Source organism: Anopheles gambiae, chromosome 2 (assembly GCF_943734735.2).
Source record: "Anopheles gambiae chromosome 2, idAnoGambNW_F1_1, whole genome shotgun sequence".
Lineage (NCBI taxonomy): Eukaryota > Metazoa > Arthropoda > Insecta > Diptera > Culicidae > Anopheles > Anopheles gambiae.
The window spans coordinates 21,780,817-21,801,554 of NC_064601.1; the positions used below are offsets into that span (position 1 = coordinate 21,780,817).

The 20,738-nt window shown below is 55.1% G+C and overlaps 5 protein-coding genes across 5 annotated transcripts; 1 reads left to right on the forward strand and 4 right to left on the reverse strand.

The window, feature by feature from the left end:
* Positions 1 to 71: 71 nt before the first annotated feature.
* LOC1273463 (probable methylmalonate-semialdehyde/malonate-semialdehyde dehydrogenase [acylating], mitochondrial) lies at positions 72 to 3,754 on the reverse strand. The gene is made up of 5 exons (XM_312441.6): positions 3,435 to 3,754; positions 2,970 to 3,255; positions 1,762 to 1,965; positions 1,516 to 1,669; positions 72 to 1,446 (listed from the first exon to the last, which is right to left on the reverse strand). Exons 2-5 carry the CDS (start codon positions 2,997 to 2,999, stop codon positions 269 to 271), a joined length of 1,566 nt encoding a protein of 521 aa, XP_312441.4. The 5' UTR covers positions 3,000 to 3,255; positions 3,435 to 3,754; the 3' UTR covers positions 72 to 268.
* A 153-nt stretch (positions 3,755 to 3,907) lies between these two features.
* LOC1273462 (glutaredoxin-related protein 5, mitochondrial) lies at positions 3,908 to 4,628 on the reverse strand. Its single transcript, XM_312440.5, has 2 exons — positions 4,249 to 4,628; positions 3,908 to 4,177 (listed from the first exon to the last, which is right to left on the reverse strand). The coding sequence occupies exons 1-2, from the start codon at positions 4,517 to 4,519 to the stop codon at positions 4,011 to 4,013; spliced, it is 438 nt and encodes a 145-aa protein (XP_312440.4). The 5' UTR covers positions 4,520 to 4,628; the 3' UTR covers positions 3,908 to 4,010.
* Position 4,629: 1 nt separating this feature from the next.
* Positions 4,630 to 7,833, forward strand: LOC5667476 (serine/threonine-protein phosphatase 4 regulatory subunit 2). Its single transcript, XM_001688332.3, has 3 exons — positions 4,630 to 5,111; positions 5,201 to 5,389; positions 5,991 to 7,833. The coding sequence occupies exons 1-3, from the start codon at positions 4,898 to 4,900 to the stop codon at positions 7,529 to 7,531; spliced, it is 1,944 nt and encodes a 647-aa protein (XP_001688384.3). The 5' UTR covers positions 4,630 to 4,897; the 3' UTR covers positions 7,532 to 7,833.
* LOC1273459 (probable 4-coumarate--CoA ligase 1) lies at positions 5,442 to 20,682 on the reverse strand. Its single transcript, XM_312436.6, has 7 exons — positions 20,212 to 20,682; positions 19,480 to 19,696; positions 19,225 to 19,388; positions 18,976 to 19,162; positions 18,771 to 18,882; positions 7,835 to 8,387; positions 5,442 to 5,874 (listed from the first exon to the last, which is right to left on the reverse strand). The coding sequence occupies exons 1-7, from the start codon at positions 20,455 to 20,457 to the stop codon at positions 5,584 to 5,586; spliced, it is 1,770 nt and encodes a 589-aa protein (XP_312436.6). The 5' UTR covers positions 20,458 to 20,682; the 3' UTR covers positions 5,442 to 5,583.
* On the reverse strand, positions 8,984 to 18,696 carry LOC1273460 (eukaryotic translation initiation factor 4 gamma 1). The gene is made up of 3 exons (XM_061641768.1): positions 17,748 to 18,696; positions 16,814 to 17,331; positions 8,984 to 16,720 (listed from the first exon to the last, which is right to left on the reverse strand). The coding sequence occupies exons 2-3, from the start codon at positions 17,258 to 17,260 to the stop codon at positions 10,289 to 10,291; spliced, it is 6,879 nt and encodes a 2,292-aa protein (XP_061497752.1). The 5' UTR covers positions 17,261 to 17,331; positions 17,748 to 18,696; the 3' UTR covers positions 8,984 to 10,288.
* Positions 20,683 to 20,738: the final 56 nt, after the last annotated feature.

Genomic DNA, 20,738 nt, shown 5'->3' on the forward strand with positions numbered 1-20,738 from the left:
GCAGAACATCGGTTGAAATTCGGTTCGAACTAGGATAACGATAAGGTTGGATTGCAAAACTACGCACCAAGTATGAGCAAAGCAAAGTTATAGGCATCTTTATTTCCCTAAAGTTGATTTGTTTTATAAAAACGAATCGTGTTATTAAATGCACTTTATCTGGAAGACGTTCGTTGTCGCTGTCGTTAGTCGTGCTGGTGTCCGTCCTGCTGGGCCGTCTGCCGCCCTCGATGGCACAAAACCACGCGCGGTTGTTGTACACGCAGTCTTACTTCATCGTTGGCATGGCAACGGCCGCCTTGGTATGGCTAACGTCGCCCTCACGCCACAGCTGCGTGACGGTTTTCGTTTGCGTGTAGAACTTGATGCCCTGCTTGCCGTAGAAGTGACAGTCGCCCAGGAAGCTGCCACGGCTGCCGGTGAACGAGAACATCGGCAGCGGCACCGGAATCGGCACATTCACACCGACCTGGCCAACGTCAATGTCGTTCACAAACTTGCGGGCCGTCGCACCGTTGGTGGTGAAGATGGCCGTACCATTGCCGTACGGGTTGTTGTTGATCAGCTCGATCGCTTCGTCGATCGTATCGACCGACAGGCACACCAGCACCGGGCCAAAGATTTCCTCCGTGTAGCACTTCATGTTCGGCGTCACGTCGCTGATGATGGTCGGTCCGACAAAGTTGCCCTTCTCGAAGCCCTCCACCTTGATGTTGCGCCCATCGAGCACGATCTTGGCGCCCTCCTTCGCGCCCGACTCGACCAGCTCGTTGATGCGCTGCTTCGACTGGGGCGAGATGACCGGTCCCAGATCCGTGCCGGGCAGATGGCCCGCGTTCACCTTCAGCTTGCGGGCACGCTCCACCAGATCGGGAATCCAGTTCCTAGCCTCGCCGACAAACACCGCCGTCGAGAGGGCCATGCAACGCTGGCCGGCCGCACCGAACGCCGCCCCAGCCAGCTGGTTGAGCGTGTTTTCCTTGTTTGCGTCCGCCATAATGACGCCGTGGTTTTTGGCGCCCATATTGCACTGCACACGCTTGCCGTTGCGTCCCGCGCGCTCGTAAATGTACTTGCCCGCCTGGTCCGAGCCGACGAACGAAACCGCCCGAATGTCCGGATTGTCGCAGACAAAGTTGACCGCATCGTGCGCACCGTGGATCACGTTCACGACGCCCGGCGGGCAGCCGGCCTCGTTCAGCATCTCCATCAGCAGCATCGTCGCGCCGGGCACGCGCTCCGACGGCTTGATGATGCTCGTGTTGCCGCACGTGATCGCCACCGGGAACATCCACAGCGGGATCATGGCGGGGAAGTTGAACGGTGCAATGCCGGCCGTAACGCCGAGCGGCAGATGGTACGAGTACGTGTCCATGTCCTTGGCGATGTTCGGCACGGTTTCACCCATCTGCAGCGACGTGATGCTGCAGCAATGCTCTACCACCTCTGTATGGGGTTGAAAACTTTGCGTGAGCATCTCGGCGGAAGCGGATTCAGGGTGTTCTAGCTACTTACGTAGTCCTCGGAGAACGTCTCCCTCGGCATCGATCAGTGTTTTGCCCTGCTCCTTGGTGATGTTCTTCGCCAGCTCCGACATGTTGTTGCGGATAATGTGCTGCAGCTTGAGCATGACCTGCTGTCTGCTCAGGATGGACGATTGGCGCCAGGTCTAACGGAAGGAAGAAATATGGTCCGATCAGCATTTCCGACTAAGTCTCCTTGGATAGGAGCAAGGATCGTCTATTTTTTCCTTCAACATACCTTGTAAGCCTTCTTGGACGATTCGACCGCCGTCTGCATTTCGTCCTGCGTGCATTTGGGGACACGCGTCACCACCTCGTTCGTGGCTGGGTCATGCAGATCGATCCAATCGTTCGTCTTCGACTCAACGAACTTGCCGTCGATGAACATCTTCGTGGTCGGCACAGACGCTGTGCTGTAGCCACGTTGCAGCACATTGCGGCACTGTTGGCGGAGAAAGATGTGTGTATAGGGAATTGTTTAGAACATTTAATTTCAATTTTACGTATGTGTGAATGTTAAACTCTTTACATTGAATGAATCCAAAATGAATCGAAAAATACGGTTACATAATTTAAATTCAAAACAAACAACAAAACAAAAAGGTTGAATATAATTTTAGTCTCCCATTTCAAGGGCTTTCCGGTCGCCCTTTTGAGGTTGTAAAGATCACTGGAAGTACCCTCCCGACAGCCAATTGAAATTCATTAGCAGGAGCACTACTGCGATCGCCACTGCAACGTGCCCGCCACCACCACGTTGGCGCGCTCGTTGGTGTTAGTTAAAACCGTATCGCGCCCCTGCCGTCGTCACAGCAACAGCCTTCACGCATACTGGAATTGATATCAGCGCCTTCCGTGCTGTTTCGACGTCATCAGTTTCTCCAAAATCTCTCGCCGCAGTAGTCGCCCCCTTAGTCCGGCGACTAATTGGTTACGTCTGCTAAAGTGGCTCCCACCCATGTGATGAAGACTTGATATCAGACAATCCCCTCGTTGATATCGTACGATAGTACGGCCCGAAAATAATAAAGATTATTCATAGAGACCTGTTAGGAGTCAAAAACAACCAGCACCGTCGAGGACAATGTATGTAATGGCACGTAGAGACAAATTGCTCGCACGCGATGGTAAAGGGTGTTGACGACAAAAATCGTACGATCTCACCAAATTGTATCTTGAAATGGCGTAGTTAGCAAAGACACACACACACACACACGTGGGTCAATAGTCGGGCCTGGCGTTGCCGACACTCGGCATGTGGCGATTGACCTTGAACCTCCTTCTCAAATATTTATAGATGTCGAAAGTCGCACAAATCTCCATTGTTACGCAATCGAAATATTAAACAAAAAAAAAATGCCACCACCTGCACCGTGTGGCTCCCCTGCTGGATTGCTAAGAAGGAGCAAATTTTGGAGAAAAGAAAACGAACACGATTACACTTACCTCGGTAGCAACAAGTCGTAGAAGAGCCATTTTGCTAAAAACAGACACACCTCTCTATTCTTCCACTGGCACGCTACTGGCAAGCAGGCAGGACAGTTATCAGCAACGAACGAGGAAGGAGCTGGTCGAGCTAACCGGCCACACACACGTTAGGTCTGGTCTCCGGTTCTAAAATAACTGAGACTCGCACCGATTTGATACGAGCGACACGCAGCGACAGCGCCGACAGGACAGACCCCCCGATTTAATGAACTTGAATTTGTTGCTAGAGCGCCGCTGTCTGTGGCTGTGTGAGTGTGATTGTAAAATTGAACAGCATAAGTGACACCGTGTGAGGATGGGTGGATAGGAGGGGGGAGGGGTTCGCTCAGGAGTTCGCCAGCTTCATCGCGATCGCGACCGATGACTTTGCACATACACACATACATACACGCGATTTGCCCTTTTTTTGTTTTGCATACTTACATTGTTTAAAAAATGTATGCGCGGCGAGTGTGCGGCACCCCCCCAATACACAGACACTACAGCTGTGGCTTTCCTTAGACCGGTTGCCGTGGCGGTTTTTTGGGGTGGGGGGACAACATCGCCGGTTGTGCTTTGCTTCCTATTTCTTGCTTCAAATAGACACATACACATACATACTTGCTTTCCTTTTTCTTCGATAAGCAAGCCGCGCTTAGACATCCCTACGTCATGTAGGCTGCTTAGATTTGGCATGGCATGTTTTGAGATGTGCACACAAAGGTAGAAAAACAAGAAGCGAAGAAACGCAACGGCGTAGTGTGGTATTATCGGCAAACGGATGATGAGGCGCAGCTGACAACGTGACGATGATGATGGTTCAGCACATTTCAACATGGTATGAAATCGGTAGAAAGTGAAATCATCTCACACTACTGGGAGATGCGCGCTCCCTTCGCTACCGACAAAACAACAGCTTTTCCGCGGTGATGTTATTAGCGGGGGTTGTTTTTTTATTATTATTTTTTACCGAACAAATCTTAACACACTCCTTCTGCCGACACTCCCCGATGGGGGGGCTCACTTCTCGGACTCCTTCGCCAGTGCGCTCTCGATGCCGGCCTTTTTCAGCTCATCGATCAGCTCGCCGTTTTGGTGCATCTGCAGCAGTATGTCGCACCCGCCAACGAACTCTCCGTTGATGAACACTTGCGGGATGGTGGGCCAGTTCGAAAAGTCCTTAATGCCTGCAAGAAAGCGATAACGGTGTATTACTACCGATCTAAACGCGCCACTCTCTCCCAACGCTATACCGTACCTTGCCGGAGGGCTTCATTCTGCAGCACATCGTGACTGTCGTATTTGACCGAATGCATCCGCAGTATCTGTACCACCGCATTGCTGAAGCCGCACCGCGGTGCGTCCGGGTTGCCTTTCATGAAAACGACCACCTTATTGTTGCTCACCAGCTTCTCGACCTCCTTGCCATCCAGTGCCGGCGCACTGAAGCTGCGGGCGGCCGCCTGGATCAACCCGGCCCCATTGTATTTGAACAGAGTTTGGGCCAAATTTCGCGTAAGGACGTTCATTTCGGTGTGTGTTGTTTTGACTGCGGTTTGTTATCTAATACCAAGGTAGCTATCGCCCGTGTGGGTGTGTGTGTGTGTGTGTTTGTGTGCGCATTTGACATTTTATGCTCACCTATACCTATACTCACCTTGGTCTCGGCTGTCAGGTCCGGTGCTGTCAACGCCGGGGTCGCGCTTCGATTATCCGGGTTTGTCCCCTCCGCCCCGAATGAAAGGCCGCTTGGTTCGAAGAGCGTTCGCCGAATCCGCACACACAGAGCAAAGCGAAAGAAAAAAGACCACTCACACACAAGGGCACGCTCGCATCTTTCCTAGCCTTCTACCGCTCCATTTGATACCGTACGGCGTACCGACCACAAAAAGAAAAAAAAGTGTTCAATGACGATGGAAAATCAGGAAGAAATACTGCTGCTGCTGGAGCGCTTCACCAAATCGAAACAGAAGGACATCCCGCGCGAGCTCGAGGACTATCTGAACTTTGTAGCGCGCACAGGCGATACGCTGTACCGCTGGGTGCTGGTGAAGCCGCTGTTCCGCGAAAAGCTGGTCAACGTAATTACCGACTTCCATCACAACACGCCAAGCATCGCGGGTAAGCATCCGGAGGAGAGAAAAAACAACCAGCCGCAGCACCAACATTGATGATTGTCTTTTCCTTTGCTTTTCGCCCCCCTCCAACAGACATTCCCCAATGTCCGAACGTGGACCCGTTCAACTTCGAGCGCATGAAGCGTGCCCTGCTGGAGCGGCTGGACTCGTTCAACTCCGCGCCCTTCACCGTGCAGCGCATCTGCGAGCTGCTGACGGAACCGCGCAAACAGTACACGCGGATCGACAAATTTATGCGCGCGGTGGAAAAGAACATTTTAGGTAAGCCCCCGGGGACACCGCTTCCGATCGCGTACACTGCAGGAAAACAAAATGGAGCTGAAAACTACGCACTTTATTTCTCTGTACAAGTAATTTGGTTGGTGGTGGTCGCTAATCAGCTAAAGAACAGCTTTTTTCCCGGCCCGGCCCTAGCAACAGCAGCCGCCTGCTGCTCTGCAGCGCTACCGCCTCGCTCAGTCCTCGAACTGGGCGGCAAGCGTGTGTAGCTGCTGCCGGACGACCTTGCCCGCCGCGTTACGGGGTATTTCCTTGATGAATACTACACCGCCGGCCAGCTGCTTGTACTTGACCACCCGCTCCTTCACGTAGTCCTGTACCTCCCGCTCGTCCAGCTGGCTTCCCGGCTTAACCACAACGAATGCGCGCGGCAGCTCGCCGGCCGTTTCGTCCGGAACGCCGGCCACTGCCACGTCGCTCACTTCGGGCAGCTCGAGAATAATGTTTTCCAGCTCCGTGGGGGACACCTGTAAAGTGCGACGGTATCGCGATCAAAAGGGAGATGCGCTTGTTTGTGTTCTTAAATGTGCATTAAACGAGGGTTTTGTGCTAATTTCTCTTTTAATTTGTCTGGGTTTTTCAGTGGTCAGCACGCAGGAACCAGGCCGCCGGCGTAGTGACAGCGAGAATGGTGACTCACTCGACTCGATCGTCAACGGTGACCTGGAGGTGAACGTGGACATCGAGATGGACAACGAACAGTTCCATCTGGAAGCGGACGCACTGCTGCCCGACTCGAGTGGCGCTGTCGGTTCGCTGCACGGCTCGCTCGGTTCCGAGGTCGGTACGGCCTCCTCCGCCCAGCGTACCGCCGACGGCAATGAGGTGAACGGTGGCGGCTCCTTCATGAACAGCGACGGCGGTACCAGCCAACCGTCGTCCAAGGGCGGTCTATCTTCCGAGCCACACGAGGGCGTGATCGACACGAACGAAAATGCCACCGATGGTGATATAGCGGCGCCACTGCTGGAAGCTTCCCTCGAAGCGTCGTCGTCCTCCGCCCCCACCACTGCGTCGGCTGTCGCCGAACGAACCGAGAAAAGCGATGAGATTGAACCGGCACCGCTGCAGGAGGAGGCGGAGAGCACGGCAACAGAGGACAAAGAAAACATCGCCAGCACGGCGGACGCACCTCCTGCCCAAACGCTACGGGAGGAAGAGATTACCTCGGCACGGGACGATGGAATAAGCGAGGCGGCAGAGAAACAACGCGAGGACGGTGCGCTTGAAAAGGCGAAGGATAGTTCCGTGGAAGAAGAGAAACCCGTGGACGAAGCTGGCGGCCAGTCGCTGCCAAACCCAGCAGCTTCCGGTGAGGTTGCAGCAGAAGAACAAACCGCTGCACCACTGGACGATGGCGAACCGCAAGCCAAAATGGTGAAGTACGGCGATGATGCAGCACCACAGGAAGAAAAATCGAACCTTTGTACCAGCGTGATCAAGGCCGATGTGCATGCTTCCGGGGACGATGGCGATTCAGCGATGAAACAGGCTGAAGATACAGTGGCACACCTTGATAGCACCGCCGCGAAGCCGACCGATACCACCGTAGGCCAGTCACTCACGGAGCAGAGTGCTACCGGTGGCAGCAGTTCCGCCGTTGCAACGGTTGTGTCCGGTGGCGCTGATGGTGAATCGACAGTCACTGGCATTGCACCGGTGGAAAGCAGTACTCCGATCGGCGAAGAGGAGAAGGACGGCCAAGAACATTCCACGGGACTGCAGGTGGAAACGACGGTAGCTGCGGGAGTGGCAAGGGATGATCCGGCTGTTGAGCAGCTCGTACCGGAGCCTGCAATAACCGAACCCACCTCCACCGAAGTAACGTCCACGAATGCGTCCGAGATGGAACTAACGACGACGGCAACACCACAACCGGCTTCAACAGACAGCAGCAGCAGCAGTGCAGCGGCACCTACCTCGGACGAGCTAGAGATGGAGCTGGCTACGGCTTCCGGCCCTGCCCCAGCAGCACCACCAACCGCAGCAGAGGCTGCAGTGGAGGAGGTCGACATGGCGGGCGGCGAAACGACGGGAGCAACGGAAATGACAACCGAGGACCCTAAACAGGACGACAATGTGATGGACATCGACGAGTCAAGCGTTGAGATGATGGATCAATAGATTGCCCCCCCCCGCCCCCACACCCACAAACACAGACAGACAGACAGACATAAAAGGAAGTCGCCTTCGCGTGACGACACGTCTGCCGCTCGGATTGCTGACGATGTGTGTTTGTGTGGTAACCACTAACATAGGAGGGTGCTGACGATGGCGAGGTGCCGGCGACGAGCCACTGCTACCGCTGCTGCTACACTATTTGTATTAAAAATGCTCTACTCTTAATGGATTGATTTTTTTTAAAAAGGACAAATAAAACTGTAACACCACCCTGGAAAAGGACGGCTGGTGTTTGCCCACACTTACCTGGTTGCCCTTCACCTTAATCAGCTCCTTCGTCCGGTCGACGATGAAGAAGAACCCTTCCTTATCGTAGTACGCAACGTCGCCGGTGCGCAGGTAGCCATCCTCGACCAGCGTCTCCCTGGTGGCGGCCTCGTTGTTCAAGTAGCCCTTCATAATCTGTGGCCCCCGCAGGTACAGCTCGCCCGTCTGGTGCGGTCCCAGATTGCTACCGTCCGACAGCGACACAATCTTGGCCTCCGTGTTGGGATACAGCTGACCGCAGGTGCCCACCTTCGACAGGTCGTACCGGTGGGGCGTGCAGAGCGTAACGGGCGAGCTTTCGGTCATACCGTACCCTTGCGCGATATCGATATCGCGGCCTACTTTGTTCTTGAACTTTTCCTGCAGCTGCAGCGAGGCCGGCGCAGCGCCGACCAGCACGGAATCCACGCTCGACAGCAGGTCGGGCGTCACCTTCGGATGGGTGGCTAGGAAGAGGAGCAGCGACGGTACCACGAACAGGAACTGGGGCCGGAACTCGGCTAAACACTGGATGTAGTCTTCCGGGATGAATCTAGAAAGGAGTAGCGGGTATGGCAGAGTTGGTTGGCTGGTTGGTTGAGCTTATTGCAGCTTCCCTTTTCGATTTTGATGCGATGAGAACCGGAACACCAGTGTTAAGCGTGTGTGATGGGGCAATGAAACCCTATAAAACCGTCTCTGCTATTTCCCCCCCCCCCCCCCACCCCCTTTCTGGAAGCCGCACGCAATGCGTGGTTCAAATCCCCACCAAACATCGTCCCTCCGTGCCTGCGTACATTCATTTTGAACTGCAGGGGCTTCATGATTCAGGGCTTCCGTTTCAACGTGGCAAGAGAGAAGAAAAAAAAATCCCCTAACCATTCGGTGGCGCGTGAAACGGCGCATCGCGTTCCAAGTAGCGTGCTGATAAGCGATTGGTTTCAAATAATCATTTCCAGCAGCAAAAAAGAGGGGGGGGGGGGGGAGGGAGGGGACGGTTACGAGATTGTGTTTCAGCTCATTTCAAACAAATAAACCGTTGGTGGAAATACACCCTAACCTTGTTGGGATCGAGCGTGTGATCGCGTCCTCACCAGCAGAGACAACAAGGCACACACACACGGAAGGTGGACGACGAAATCAATCTCCTTTTGTTTTGTGTGGTTCACCAGATACTTTATTCGATAATTATTTATAAATATATATATTTATGCATGTAAATAAATGTTGATCTTAACGGTATCCATATTTATTAATTATATTTTATCATTTAAATCATTACTTGTGTGTTTATGCAATTTGAGAGGGGGTGTGTGTGTTTGCTGGTTTTGTTGCTTGCTGTTTAAATGATCCTGCGTCTCTTGTGTGTGCATCCAGATGTGTGCGTGTGAGTGTGTATGTGTGAGCGGATGTGTGCCTGCATGTAGGCTCGTGTGTGCGCCCATGTAGCAGACGTATGTAGTAGTAATAGTAGTTAGTGGTGATCTTTCTTCCTTAGGGATGTAGTAGTATCGTTTTGCAGCATAAACAATACTAATCCCATGCATCAGCAGCAGCATATCGTAGGTGATCATTTCATCAAGGGGTTGGGCCACACGCCTGCACTGGGAAAAAGGGGGGTGGCGGGGTGGACGCCGCCAAGAGGTTGACCGGCACGTGTAGTTTAGTTTGCAGCAGCTCAATTTGCACCAATCTCCCGTCCTGTGGGAGCGCAACCCCACCCGCAACCCTTTTGCCCAAGCACGCACACACGCACGAAAGACACACACACACACACACTCATACTCATACACTCACACGCACACACATGCAGCAGAATGCACGTACGCTGAACATGATGGTACACACACACTCCTCGTGGCGCGCCTACTAGTGCTATATTCTAAACACCACCGCCTTGTTTTTTTTTTGAATTCGTTTCCGGGTTTGTTTTTCGTTTTCTGTTCGTCATACACTTTTCCCTTTTCTGTCTAACTGTCCCGAGCCCCCCTTAGCTCTCTCACTATCTTCCCTTTTCCTTTCAACGCTTTCCCTCACGGCATGAGGAGCACGCGCGCGCGCGTACACACACAGCAGGAAGAAGGGCCGACGGCCTACTGCGAACGAATATTTACTTGGTATTTGTAGGGTTGTAGCGTGTATGTGTTTACGTGTGGTGAGAGGAGGGGGAGAGAGTTTATGTATAAAAAAGACAAATCGTACAATCGTCCGACTGATCGATCGACCCCGAACCACCCGAATCACATGATCGGCAGCACTCCACACGAGGGATGGCGGGGGGCGGGAAGGTTAGCAACCTCAATCGAAGTGGTGGTGGTAGTGGTGGAAATATCCTTCTGTCTTCTGTCAACCCCATTCAAACTCTTCCACAATCCCTATCTCCCCCTCAGTCCTCTCTTCTTCAACCACAGCTCTGCTATCTAATTTTTACCCCCCACACACACACACATAGAATTAATGCGAACCTTTGCGACTGATTCCTCTTCGTCCTCGCCCATCATCACTGTCACTATCCTTGCCCCCATCTTCGCTCTCACTGTCCGGTTCCATGAGCTGCACGAAGAACTGCCTGGTCGATTTGATGCAGACGCCCCGGCCCTCGATCTCGTGGTCGCTGCGCTCCTCCTTCCACAGATGGAACCCTTCCATGACGACCTCAAACTCGTGCAGCTGCTGGAAGATGGTCTGCAGCAGATGCTGCGGGTGTTGCATCCGCTCCACCAGCAGCTGGACCGCGTACAGTGCCTGCAGCTCACGCTCCGCCTTGCCCTGGATGTAGCGCTGCAGCAGCATGTGCCACTTTTCGATCTTGGCCGTGTCCAGCTTCGTCTTGTTGATGCAGTGCTCCAGCACGACCGTCGTGAGCGTGCGGATAAACTCGGACGAGTTCTCCTGCTGCTCGGACACGTGCGAGCTGATCCACTGGAAGATCGTTTCGTTCGGTGCGTCGTTGCGCAGGAACTCCCGGATGCTGGACGCGACCTTGCACTCGAGCAGATAGCCCAGCTTAGCATCGACCATGCGCTGCCTGACGGCAGCCTCGTCCTCGCCCGGTTTGCCAAACAATTTCAGATCCAGCGGACTCTCGTACCACAGCTTGATCGTTGCGTCCTTGCCGTGGGCCGCTTCGTAGATCTGCAGCACCTTCCGGCACAGCAGCCAGCATTCGTACGGCTTCTGTTCCGTGTCCGCGATGGTGCTGGTCGCGATCTGCTGCGCGTCCTGCAGCGTGATCAGCCGCTCGTGCAGCGGCGGTACGAAGTACTCGGCCGAATAGTCCCACAACATCGGCACATCGATCACCATACTGCCGGCCTCGAGCAGCACGTCCTCCACCGAGTACTGGAAGTCCTTACGATTGATCTGCTTACGGCGGAACATGCCGTGCACGATGCCCGACACCTCCTTCCGTGTCATCGTTTTCTGATCGAGACTGCGCTCGAACAGCCGCTTCGCCAGCGTGCGGCAGTACTCGGGATGGCTTCTGTCCAGATCGGCCGCCAGCTCCCGTATCAACGCTTCCGACCGCTCGTCGAATTGGATGGAGCTGCTAGCGTTAAGCAGCTCCGCACCATCGCTGCCGGTCGGTGTGGTCAACGCACTGCTACTGCTGCCACCGCTCGAAACTCTCGGTCCCGTAGACGAGGACGCAGACGATGGTGCGCCCGGGATTTGCAGCTGCTGATAGAACTGCCCCGACGTGGAGGTCGACTGTCCCATCCGCGTCATGCGCGGCGGCTGCTGTTGCTGCTGTTGATGCGACTGGTTGCCGGAACCGCGGCCCTGCATCGGGGGTCCCATTTTCCTGTCCCAGTCACGATCCATACCACTGCCGCCACCGGATGAGGAGGAAGGCTCCCGGGAGTTTCGGGAGTAACGGTCTTCGTTTTGACTACTGCTACTTCCATAGCGTCCGTAGCGATCCCGCTCCATGGCGCTTTTATGGTAAGAGTCCTTACTCGATCCGCGATCCCGATCCCGATCGCGATCCCGATCCCGTTCCCGATCACGATCACGATCACGGTCGCGGTCACGATCACGGTCACGATCGCGGTCACGGTCGCGGTCACGGTCACGGTCACGGTCACGATCGCGATCACGGTCGCGATCATTGTTATCACGATCCGCGCTGGAGGCTGCCGTTGAACCGCTTTCCTCATTGCCGAGCGTTTCGAAAATGTTATTCTTCCACTTATTCGTCTGATAGTTCGACGCTCGGCCCAGCTGCGTCGTGTCGACGTTCATCGACAATGGCAGCTTCTTTGGATCTATAGAGAACGGACGATTACTGCTACGGCTGCTGGAGATGACCTGGAATCCTTCATCGTCCTTTTGCAGACGGCCACCTTTGGTGGACCCGCCGCCCCCTCCGCCACTGCTGCCCCGACCAAGGCTGCCCTGGTTGAAGCCGGAATTGCCGCCGCCACCACCGGATGACATCTTGCCGTACAGACCGCCACCCGAGCTGCCGCCGCGCGGCCCTCCCATATCTCTGCCACCGCCGGAATAGCCCGAATCTTTGCCGGGCATGAAGTTTAGCATGTTGATGCGATTCTGCTCCGACTCGACCTCGCGCGCAATCTGCGAGATCGTTTTCGGGTTGAGCTCCTGGCGCCGCGGCACCCAGTTGTTCCGGCGCAGATCAATCACGTCCTGGATCATGAACCGGATCCGGCTGCTTATGTTGTACTTTTTGAACTGCTTCACGATGTCGCCGAGCCGGGTGAAGTAGCTGGTCAGCGACTCGTTCATCTTCTCCAGGTTCGCCCCTACCGTCGTCAGGAGCTTGCACAAACACTCGAGCGACTCTTCGTTCGACTCCTCCGGGTTCTTGGGCAGCAGCGCATCGAAACACTGGAGCATGGTTCTCGGCTGCAGCATGCCAAGCTTGTACAGCTCGCCGATGAACCGCACCGTACCGACGGCCCTCCGGCGCACCTTCATTTCCTCCTCCTCGAGCTGCTCCTTCAGCTCCTCGAACTCCTCCTGGCTCAGGTCTTTGCTCTTCTTCAGCTTCGCGCGCCGCTCCTGCGCGGCTTTCGCTGCATCTTTGCGCCGCTCCTGGAACTCGCACTGGCACCGTTCCAGCAGCTGGGTGCGGAAGTCGGACTTCTGATCAGGCACGGCCAGCGAACCGATCTCGCGGCACATCTTCGCGTACGCCTCGGAAAAGTTGGGCTCCGAGATAGCCTTCTCGAACACCAACCGGATGCAGCCCTTGAACTGTTCGTCCGTCTTGATCGAGAGCATCTTCACCTGCTCCACCAGCTTGGTGAAGTTCTCCGGCGTCAGCTTGTTCAGGATGCTGCGCATCGATTTCAGCAACTTTTGCGTTTCGTCCTGTTCGGCGCTCTCGCTCTTCATCAGCTGGCTCGGGCGCCACGCGTTAGCACTCGAGTTCAGCTTTACCTCCTCGTTGAGCTGCAGGTTCAGCTTGATGATCTTCGATCCCGTCTTGCTCAGGCCCTGCTGCGACTGTTTGTTCGGCTGGGCACCGCCGCCACCGGACTGGTTGCCGCCCCCGATGCTGCCCTGCTGTGACGAACGCTTCACCACGTACGACTGCCGCACCGGATTGTGGTGACCACCACCGCCGCCGCCACCACCACCGCCGCCACCCATGCCCTTCATAAAGTTAGGAAGTAGCGAGAATTCCGTGCTCTTTTGATTGCCGCCGTACGCATTGCCGCCACCGCCGCCACCACCCATGCCCATCGAGTGGTTCGTCCGGACGAGCAGATTCTCCAGACTGTTCGGCAGGTTGGCCGGCTTCTCCAGGGCTGGGGCGATATTTTTCAGCATCATCAGCTGCTCGCGGGAATACTTTTTCTTGCCGTCCGGGTTCCCCGGGCTCCACTGGTCCGGATCGTACGCGATCAAGGTTATTGAACTACTTTTCTTCACCGCCGGTGGTGCTGCCGCATTCGTGCCGGCCCCATTGCCTGCGCCAGCCGGTGCCGTTTTGACCTCTGCAGCCGTCGCCGTCGTCGCGCTCTTCGTTGTCGAGGTGGCATTTGCCGTTGCCGGTCTGGCTGCCGCCGGCAGCTGTTCCCGCTTGCCCTCCTCGTCGGCCCTCGCCGACGGGGCGACGTGCTTCGCCTCACTGTCGTTCGCTGCCGGAGACGCTACCTCCGTAACTACGTTACGGTTGTCGTCCAAACTGTTGTTGTTGGTCGCGGCATTGGTCGGAGGAGGAGCGGCTGCTGCCGCACCGGTGACCGCGCTCACATCGTTACTTTTGCTGCTGGGCGGAGCATCCTTGCTACGTTCGCTTGGGACGATTTGATCAGTCTCGCCGGCCTGCAGCTGCTCCTTCCTCGGTTGCTCGCGATCGTCGACGGTTGCCTTCGGCAACTCGCCGGTCGCTTTCACATTGTCGCCCGACGGTGCGGCTCCCTTACCGTCGGCGTCTATCGAGCTTAAGTGTCTGGTGTAATCCACATTATTATTGTTAATGTAATCATTATCTAGATTCTTAACGCTACGTTCCTTATTTAAAAAGTTAGATTGCTGTACAGCAGCAGTGGAGGGCGTCTTGGCCGCCGGTTCCGTACTCATACTATTGGCAGTAGTAGCGCTCCCATCGGCCATTCCGACAGCCACACGATCCGTCTCGTCCGAGGCCACACCACCATCGTCAGCACCCATACCGTCCGTCGTCGTGTGCACTTCCATCTCTGCCCCGTCTGTCTGGCCCACTGGCGCGACAGCCGGTTGCGCTGGCGATTCCACTTCAGCTTCTGTCCGCGCCAACAACGCCTTCTTCTCATCGACACCAATGTTCAGATTCGCTACTGCTTCCGAGAGTGTATCAGCGGCATCGTCCGCGTGCTGGTCGACGACGGCATTGCTATCACTCGACCGCTGCTGAGGCACGTTCGCATTCTGCTCGTCGTCATCATGCACCGTCGTCGGGTCTGTGGTAGCACCTTCCTCCGGCTTTCCTTGCCGCTCGTCTCCAGCGGGAGGTAAACTTTCAGCGTCTCTCCTGTCGGCCGATTCGGCCGTGGAGCTACCAATGCCACCGCTGCTGCTCTCGACGACTGCTGCGCCGGCAGCCAAGGAGGAAGGAACGGATGGCGGAGGTGCTTGGTGTAAACTGTTGATGCTGCTGCTGCTACCGGTGTAGACGAACGGTTCCGCGTCCGAGGACAGGTTCGACTCGGTGACCGATTTTTCCGAAACCGTGCGGAAGCGTCGATCGTTTGGCGCAACAGCTAGAATCGGTGGAGGAGGTTCTGTCATGTAGCTGGCCCCGACTACCTGGTTCTGATGGTGCTGCTGCTGCTGCTGCTGCTGCTGCTGATGCTGGGGGTGGTGGTGTTGGTGGTGATGGGGATGGTGCGGATGCTGCTGCACAACGATAGCCGCCGCATGCTGCGCTGGTGGAAGGGCGCCTGTTGCCATCAGCTCACTGTCCGCAAGCACTGGGTTGGGTGGAACAGAAGAGGAAACGCGCAGCTGCGCGGCTGCTGCTGCCGCTGCTTGCGCCTGTGCCTGAGCTGCTGCCACTGCTTGCTGGGATTGCTGCATTGCATATGTATGCTGCTGCTGCTGCTGCTGCTGTTGTTGTTGTTGCTGCTGTTGTTGCGGTTGCTGCTGCTGTTGCGGTTGCTGCTGCTGGTGGTGTTGCAGATGCTGCTGGTGCTGCTGGTGTCGCTGATGTGGGTGGTGGTGCGACTGCTGTTGCTGCTGCTGATGGTGATGATGCATCTGTGGATGTTGTTGGTGCTGCTGATGCTGCTGGTGTTGCTGCTGCTGTTGGTGCTGCTGCTGCTGCTGCTGCTGCTGTTGCTGATGTTGCTGGGCATGGTAATGGTGAAGCTGTTGTTGCTGCTGCTTCGAGTGTGGATGTTGCTGCTGCTGCTGCGAGTGGTGCATTCCCCCGTCGGGGATTGGTTTCTTCTTTTTAATGTACGAGTTCGGTATCTCGACCGAGGGCCCGTCGGACATGGCGGACACGACCGGTGTACCCGTGACAGTAGTCATGTCACTCGTTAGGTGCGGCGGCAGATGGGGCGGAGGATGTGAATGGTTCATCATCTTCAGCCCACCGTAGATGTCGTGCGGATGCGTCGGTGGCAGCGGCCCGCCCGGGACGACTGCCTGCTGGGGCGGCTGCGGCACCTGCTGCTGGTGGTTCGGCACACGGATTAGCTCATGTCCGGCCAGCTGCATCGGCGGCGGCGGCTGATGATGGAGGTGCTGCGGTGGCGGCATCTGGCCCACCATCGCCGCCGGAACGACCATTTCCTGTGCCGGCTGGGTCGGCTGGGGCGGCTGCTGCTGCTGTTGCGGTTGATATTCCGCATAGTCCTGCGACTCTCCCATGTGGGATGGCGTGCTGACGGGCTGGGCGCTGACCGGCACCGCTGGTCCCGGCGTCCCGGCGGAAGAAACTGCGGTCGAGGCGGTACTGGTAGCGGAGGAGGCTCCCCCACCGCCACCACCGGTTCTGCCGCTCGAAGACGAGCTCGGATCATTATACATGTTCTCCAAAATATCCTCCATCGTGTCGGGATGGATGATGCTGATGGCGTGTTTGCGCTTTTCCCGCTTGGCCGGCTGCTTCGCCGGCTCGGCGAGACCGCCCGGGCTGACGCCTACGCCTACCCCGCCCATGCCGGCACCCGGCTGCAAGTGCGGCGGCGGAGCGGCAATCAGGTTCGACATCTGCGAGAACGAGGTGTGCGGCTGCGTCGATACGACCGCCACCTGGGCCGCCGTCCCGGTTTGCTGGTGCTGCTCCAGCGGTGCAACATGGGCGGCGGCTACTTGTGGCGGAGCTTGCGGTGGATGCATGTGCTGCATCATTTCGTGTGGCACCTGCATCGGTGCCGGCTGCTGATTCGAGTGAGCATGCTGAGGCATCGGCACTTGCGAAATCTACGGCGGAAAGGATGAGCACGTATGATGGTAGCGTTACTTGCACTGTAGCTTAGCGTGGTCGGGCACTGCTCGCAAAACACTCATACTTACATTTACTAAACTGTTGTCTGCACCCGGCTGCCGGCGTCCGCCCGCCGTCTGGTGCTGGTTCGGCAGCATCTGGTACATGTGGTACGGCGGGTAAACGACCTGCACGTTCCCCATATTGCCCCAGGGTGCCGGTAGCCGTTGCAGCGGCTGCATGTAGTTGATGGCCATCGGCACCTGCTGATACGGACCGATCTGCATCGCGCCCCTTGGCCGCGCGGACTGACCGCCGCCCGCGCCCCGAAACACGGGCTGCGGCGTGTAGAGCGCGTTCTGCTGCTGCTGATTCATCATCGCTGCCTGCTGCGATGTGAGTTTCATGTCCGCCTGCTGCTGCTGCTGCTGCTGCTGGTGTTGCTGCTGCTGCTGCTGCTGCTGGGACGTGGGGGTCCCCGATGGCATGTTACGTATGACCGGGCCGGGTGGCAACTGCCCTCCTCCACTTTGCATTTTGTATTTCCAGACGTCACACCAGACAGAGCATACTTCTTTGCTTGTCACGCGGAAGTTTCATTGAAACACTGCAAAATAATAATTGACACATACACACGCATCCACACATCCATGGGGCCGGGCGGGTCGGTTTTCCCTCCACGCACACACACGCACGCACGGTAGGGGAATTGGTGTATGGGGAGGAAACGACTGATCAGATCAAGTTGGCACTTTCTTCTTCTTCTTAGCAGCTTCTCCCTTCGCTTCCTCAACCCCCCGTTCGGGACGAGTAAGCTACCGGGGAGTGTGCTATTTGCGTCCGGGTCCGGGTGGAATCGCGGACCTTTACCCCGGCAAAGTAGCGGCGGCGGCGGCAGCGGCGACGACGACACGTTACCATCAAAATTCGCACACGCACGCATTGCACAGGGGGCGCACACATAACAAACAAAAAAAAAAGAAGCGAAGCGAATGCTTTCCTTTTCCGTCTTCTTTTCCTTACCTAGCCTAACTGGAACCGTGGAAATCCCATCGATAATGATCAATCGCAAAGCCGGACCCACCGAAGACACACCGCACCGTAAAAGTGCCAGCCGTCGTCGTCGTCACGGAAGGAGAAAATATAAGCAAATATAGGTTATCTGACTGTGAACCAACCAGGCACCTGCTGCTGCTGCTGTGACTGCCAGCTAGCTGCCTGCGGAGCACTTTTCGTCGCCGGATTCGTCGGCTCGGTGGCGACGCCGTCTAACAGCAGTACAGTCCGCACAGATCGGCTCCGGTAACGCGGCGATTGTTCGCGTGCAGGTTCGATTTTCCAGCAGCGTTTTCGTGTGAGGCAATTATTTTCACCACAAATTCATCCCGTTTTCAGTAAAAAAAAATTAGGCCGTGGAACGGGTTGACAGCTAGTGACGTTTAACGAAATCGATTGATTACGTAAAAAATGCTTGCGCCGTGCTGGCAGCACTGTCTCGCCTGGCAGCACGGAATGCACTGATTGCGAATCGCTGACGAGGGCGCGATAAAGCGACATTCAGTGTACAATCGTGTGCGCTAAATTGTGCCGATTGCTAGAAATGCATTATCCGATGGAAGGGTTGCGCGTAGATGGCAAATTTACGTCCCGCAGGCACGATGTAACGGTCGCCGGGATGTATCTTTGAATTTGGCTAACCTTCACATAACCTCTAGGGGTAATTGCCGATCCCTTTCGTGGAACAAAACGTGTTTACAGTGCGTGGTCCAGTACTGTGCGCTTTGGCTCATCGCCGTTGGCTCAATGTTGGCGCTTTTTGGTTGTAAAATTCGAGCCGGTAGGACTTTATATGTGTGTTAATAATCAAATAAAATGTGTTCAAACGGTATAGAATACGTGATATTGGTAAGTGATTTATCGTGACTGGTGACAGAGCAGCTTGACAGAATTAAATAAATGTAAAAATAATTTCCTAAATGCGTGCGACTTGCGAAATGCAGTGATGGTGTGTGGACATGCTCGAGGAAGATTAAGAACGATAAATACCTGGGGATGGAAACGACGTGATTTTTCGACTTGATAACCATGTGCAAAATAGCGTTCAATCCATAGATATGGAAGAAAGGCGGTATCGTCAGGATAGTCTCCTTCTTCTCGACTGCAAAAATTGTATGGGGAAAACAAATCGGAACATGTTAAGTTGCCATAGCCAATTCAAAGCAGCAAGCTCAATTCATCGCACAACACTTACGATACTCGGGTTGGTAGTATTTCGATATGGCAGGGTGCGATCCCTGCGCTAGGTTGGCCACGAGATTATAGTGAGACAGTTCCACGCCCTTGGGCAATCCTGTAGTGCCGGAGGAATACGGTAGAATGGCCGTTTTGTGGCAATCAATCTCTGGGAGCTCACTGCGATGATTTTCTTTCAAAAATTGCTACACCAAGAACCAGGACCGGTTAGTATCTTTTCATATCGTATCGAAATACCTGAACCCACCTCAAAACCGTAGATATTCTTATCGAGATCGTGCTTTCCTCCGATGCAGATGGTACCCTTGTAGTGTTTCATCTTCGATTTGAACATTTCCGCCACCGGAAGCAGCATCGGTAGGGTGACGATGGCCGTCACGCCGGCATTTTCAAACTGTCGACATACTTCCTCTGTTAACGGATGCAAAATCGAAAAGGGGGATTGATTGCAGTTGGCATACAAGGGATAATAGATCGATCTCAAGTGGTACATCCAACATACCCGCTGTGTACAAGGGATTGGCAAACGTGACGGTCAACCCCGCCAACAAGCCGCCGTGCAGTGCCGGTACGAATTCGGGTATGTTGGGCAGCAGCAAACCCAAAACATCGTGCTGGCGCATAGCACATCCCTTCTGCGATAGCAAACCACAGGCCATACGCTTGACCATCTCGTAAGTCATACCGTACGTGTACGATCGCTTCGAAGCTCCACATGTCTATGCAAAAAAGGGTGAAAAAAGATAGAACCATATTGTGTTAACCAGTGTAACCAGGCGAAACGTTCGAGAGTGGGAGTTCCGATGCCGGATGACTCCATATTTTGTAATCAGCTTTTGCGAAACATAATTATAATCAGCTCACATCGAGCGATCGTGCCGGCAGCCTCCAGCGCCTGTTTTCCTTGATTACGATCTCGGCCAAAGTACAAACCGTCTTTCCGCGGCGGCCTAACGCTTGGCTGAGCACGGACCAAAATACGAGCACGCCTTATCACACCACTTATCAAATTCGAAAATGACCTACTAGCGACGTTGTTGGGGGGCCTTTTCGGGGGTTGTTGTCGACACTTTCAATGATAGATTATTTTTTCACACAATCATCTCTACACGCACGGGCGGATTCGCGGCGCATTACGCGCGATAATTTAGCAACAACGTGCTATCAATCAGAACACAAAGAGAGTGAGAAAACGCATCGAAGTAGCAGGGTTTGCGCGTTTCCGTTTACTTACGATAGCCGGTTTGTCCGCATACTTTTCGTAGCCCTCGAAGATGTACTCGGTAACATTCTTCTCCGGAATGTCTACACTACCGAATGGCGACTGTACCACGTTCCGTTCGTGGCTCATGAGACGCCATTGGCTCAGCACTACTGCTGATCCGCAGGCATTGCTTCGGGTCGCCAACTCTCCTAACACCGCTCTACTTCCGGCACGCCGGCATGCCGGTACGGTGGATGCAAGAATACGTGAAATCATCGTTTACGGATCGACACTTGCGTATGTTGATACACCCCGGTAGGTAGGATTTCTAATTTGATCTATTACACCACTGCCTTTCCTGAACTGTAGCGAAGCTTTTCGTCAACTGATCGATTGAGAGCGTGAAGCGGTCGGAAGCTTCGTTTCGATCCCAGCGGTTCGGACCTTGATTGCCGCGTAAGCGATGCAGTTCCGCGTTATCAATCGCGAGGAGCGTGTTAGCGGTATGTGTTTCTACCGCACTCGGCTCGGGCTAGATTAGAAATCTTAGTTACAGG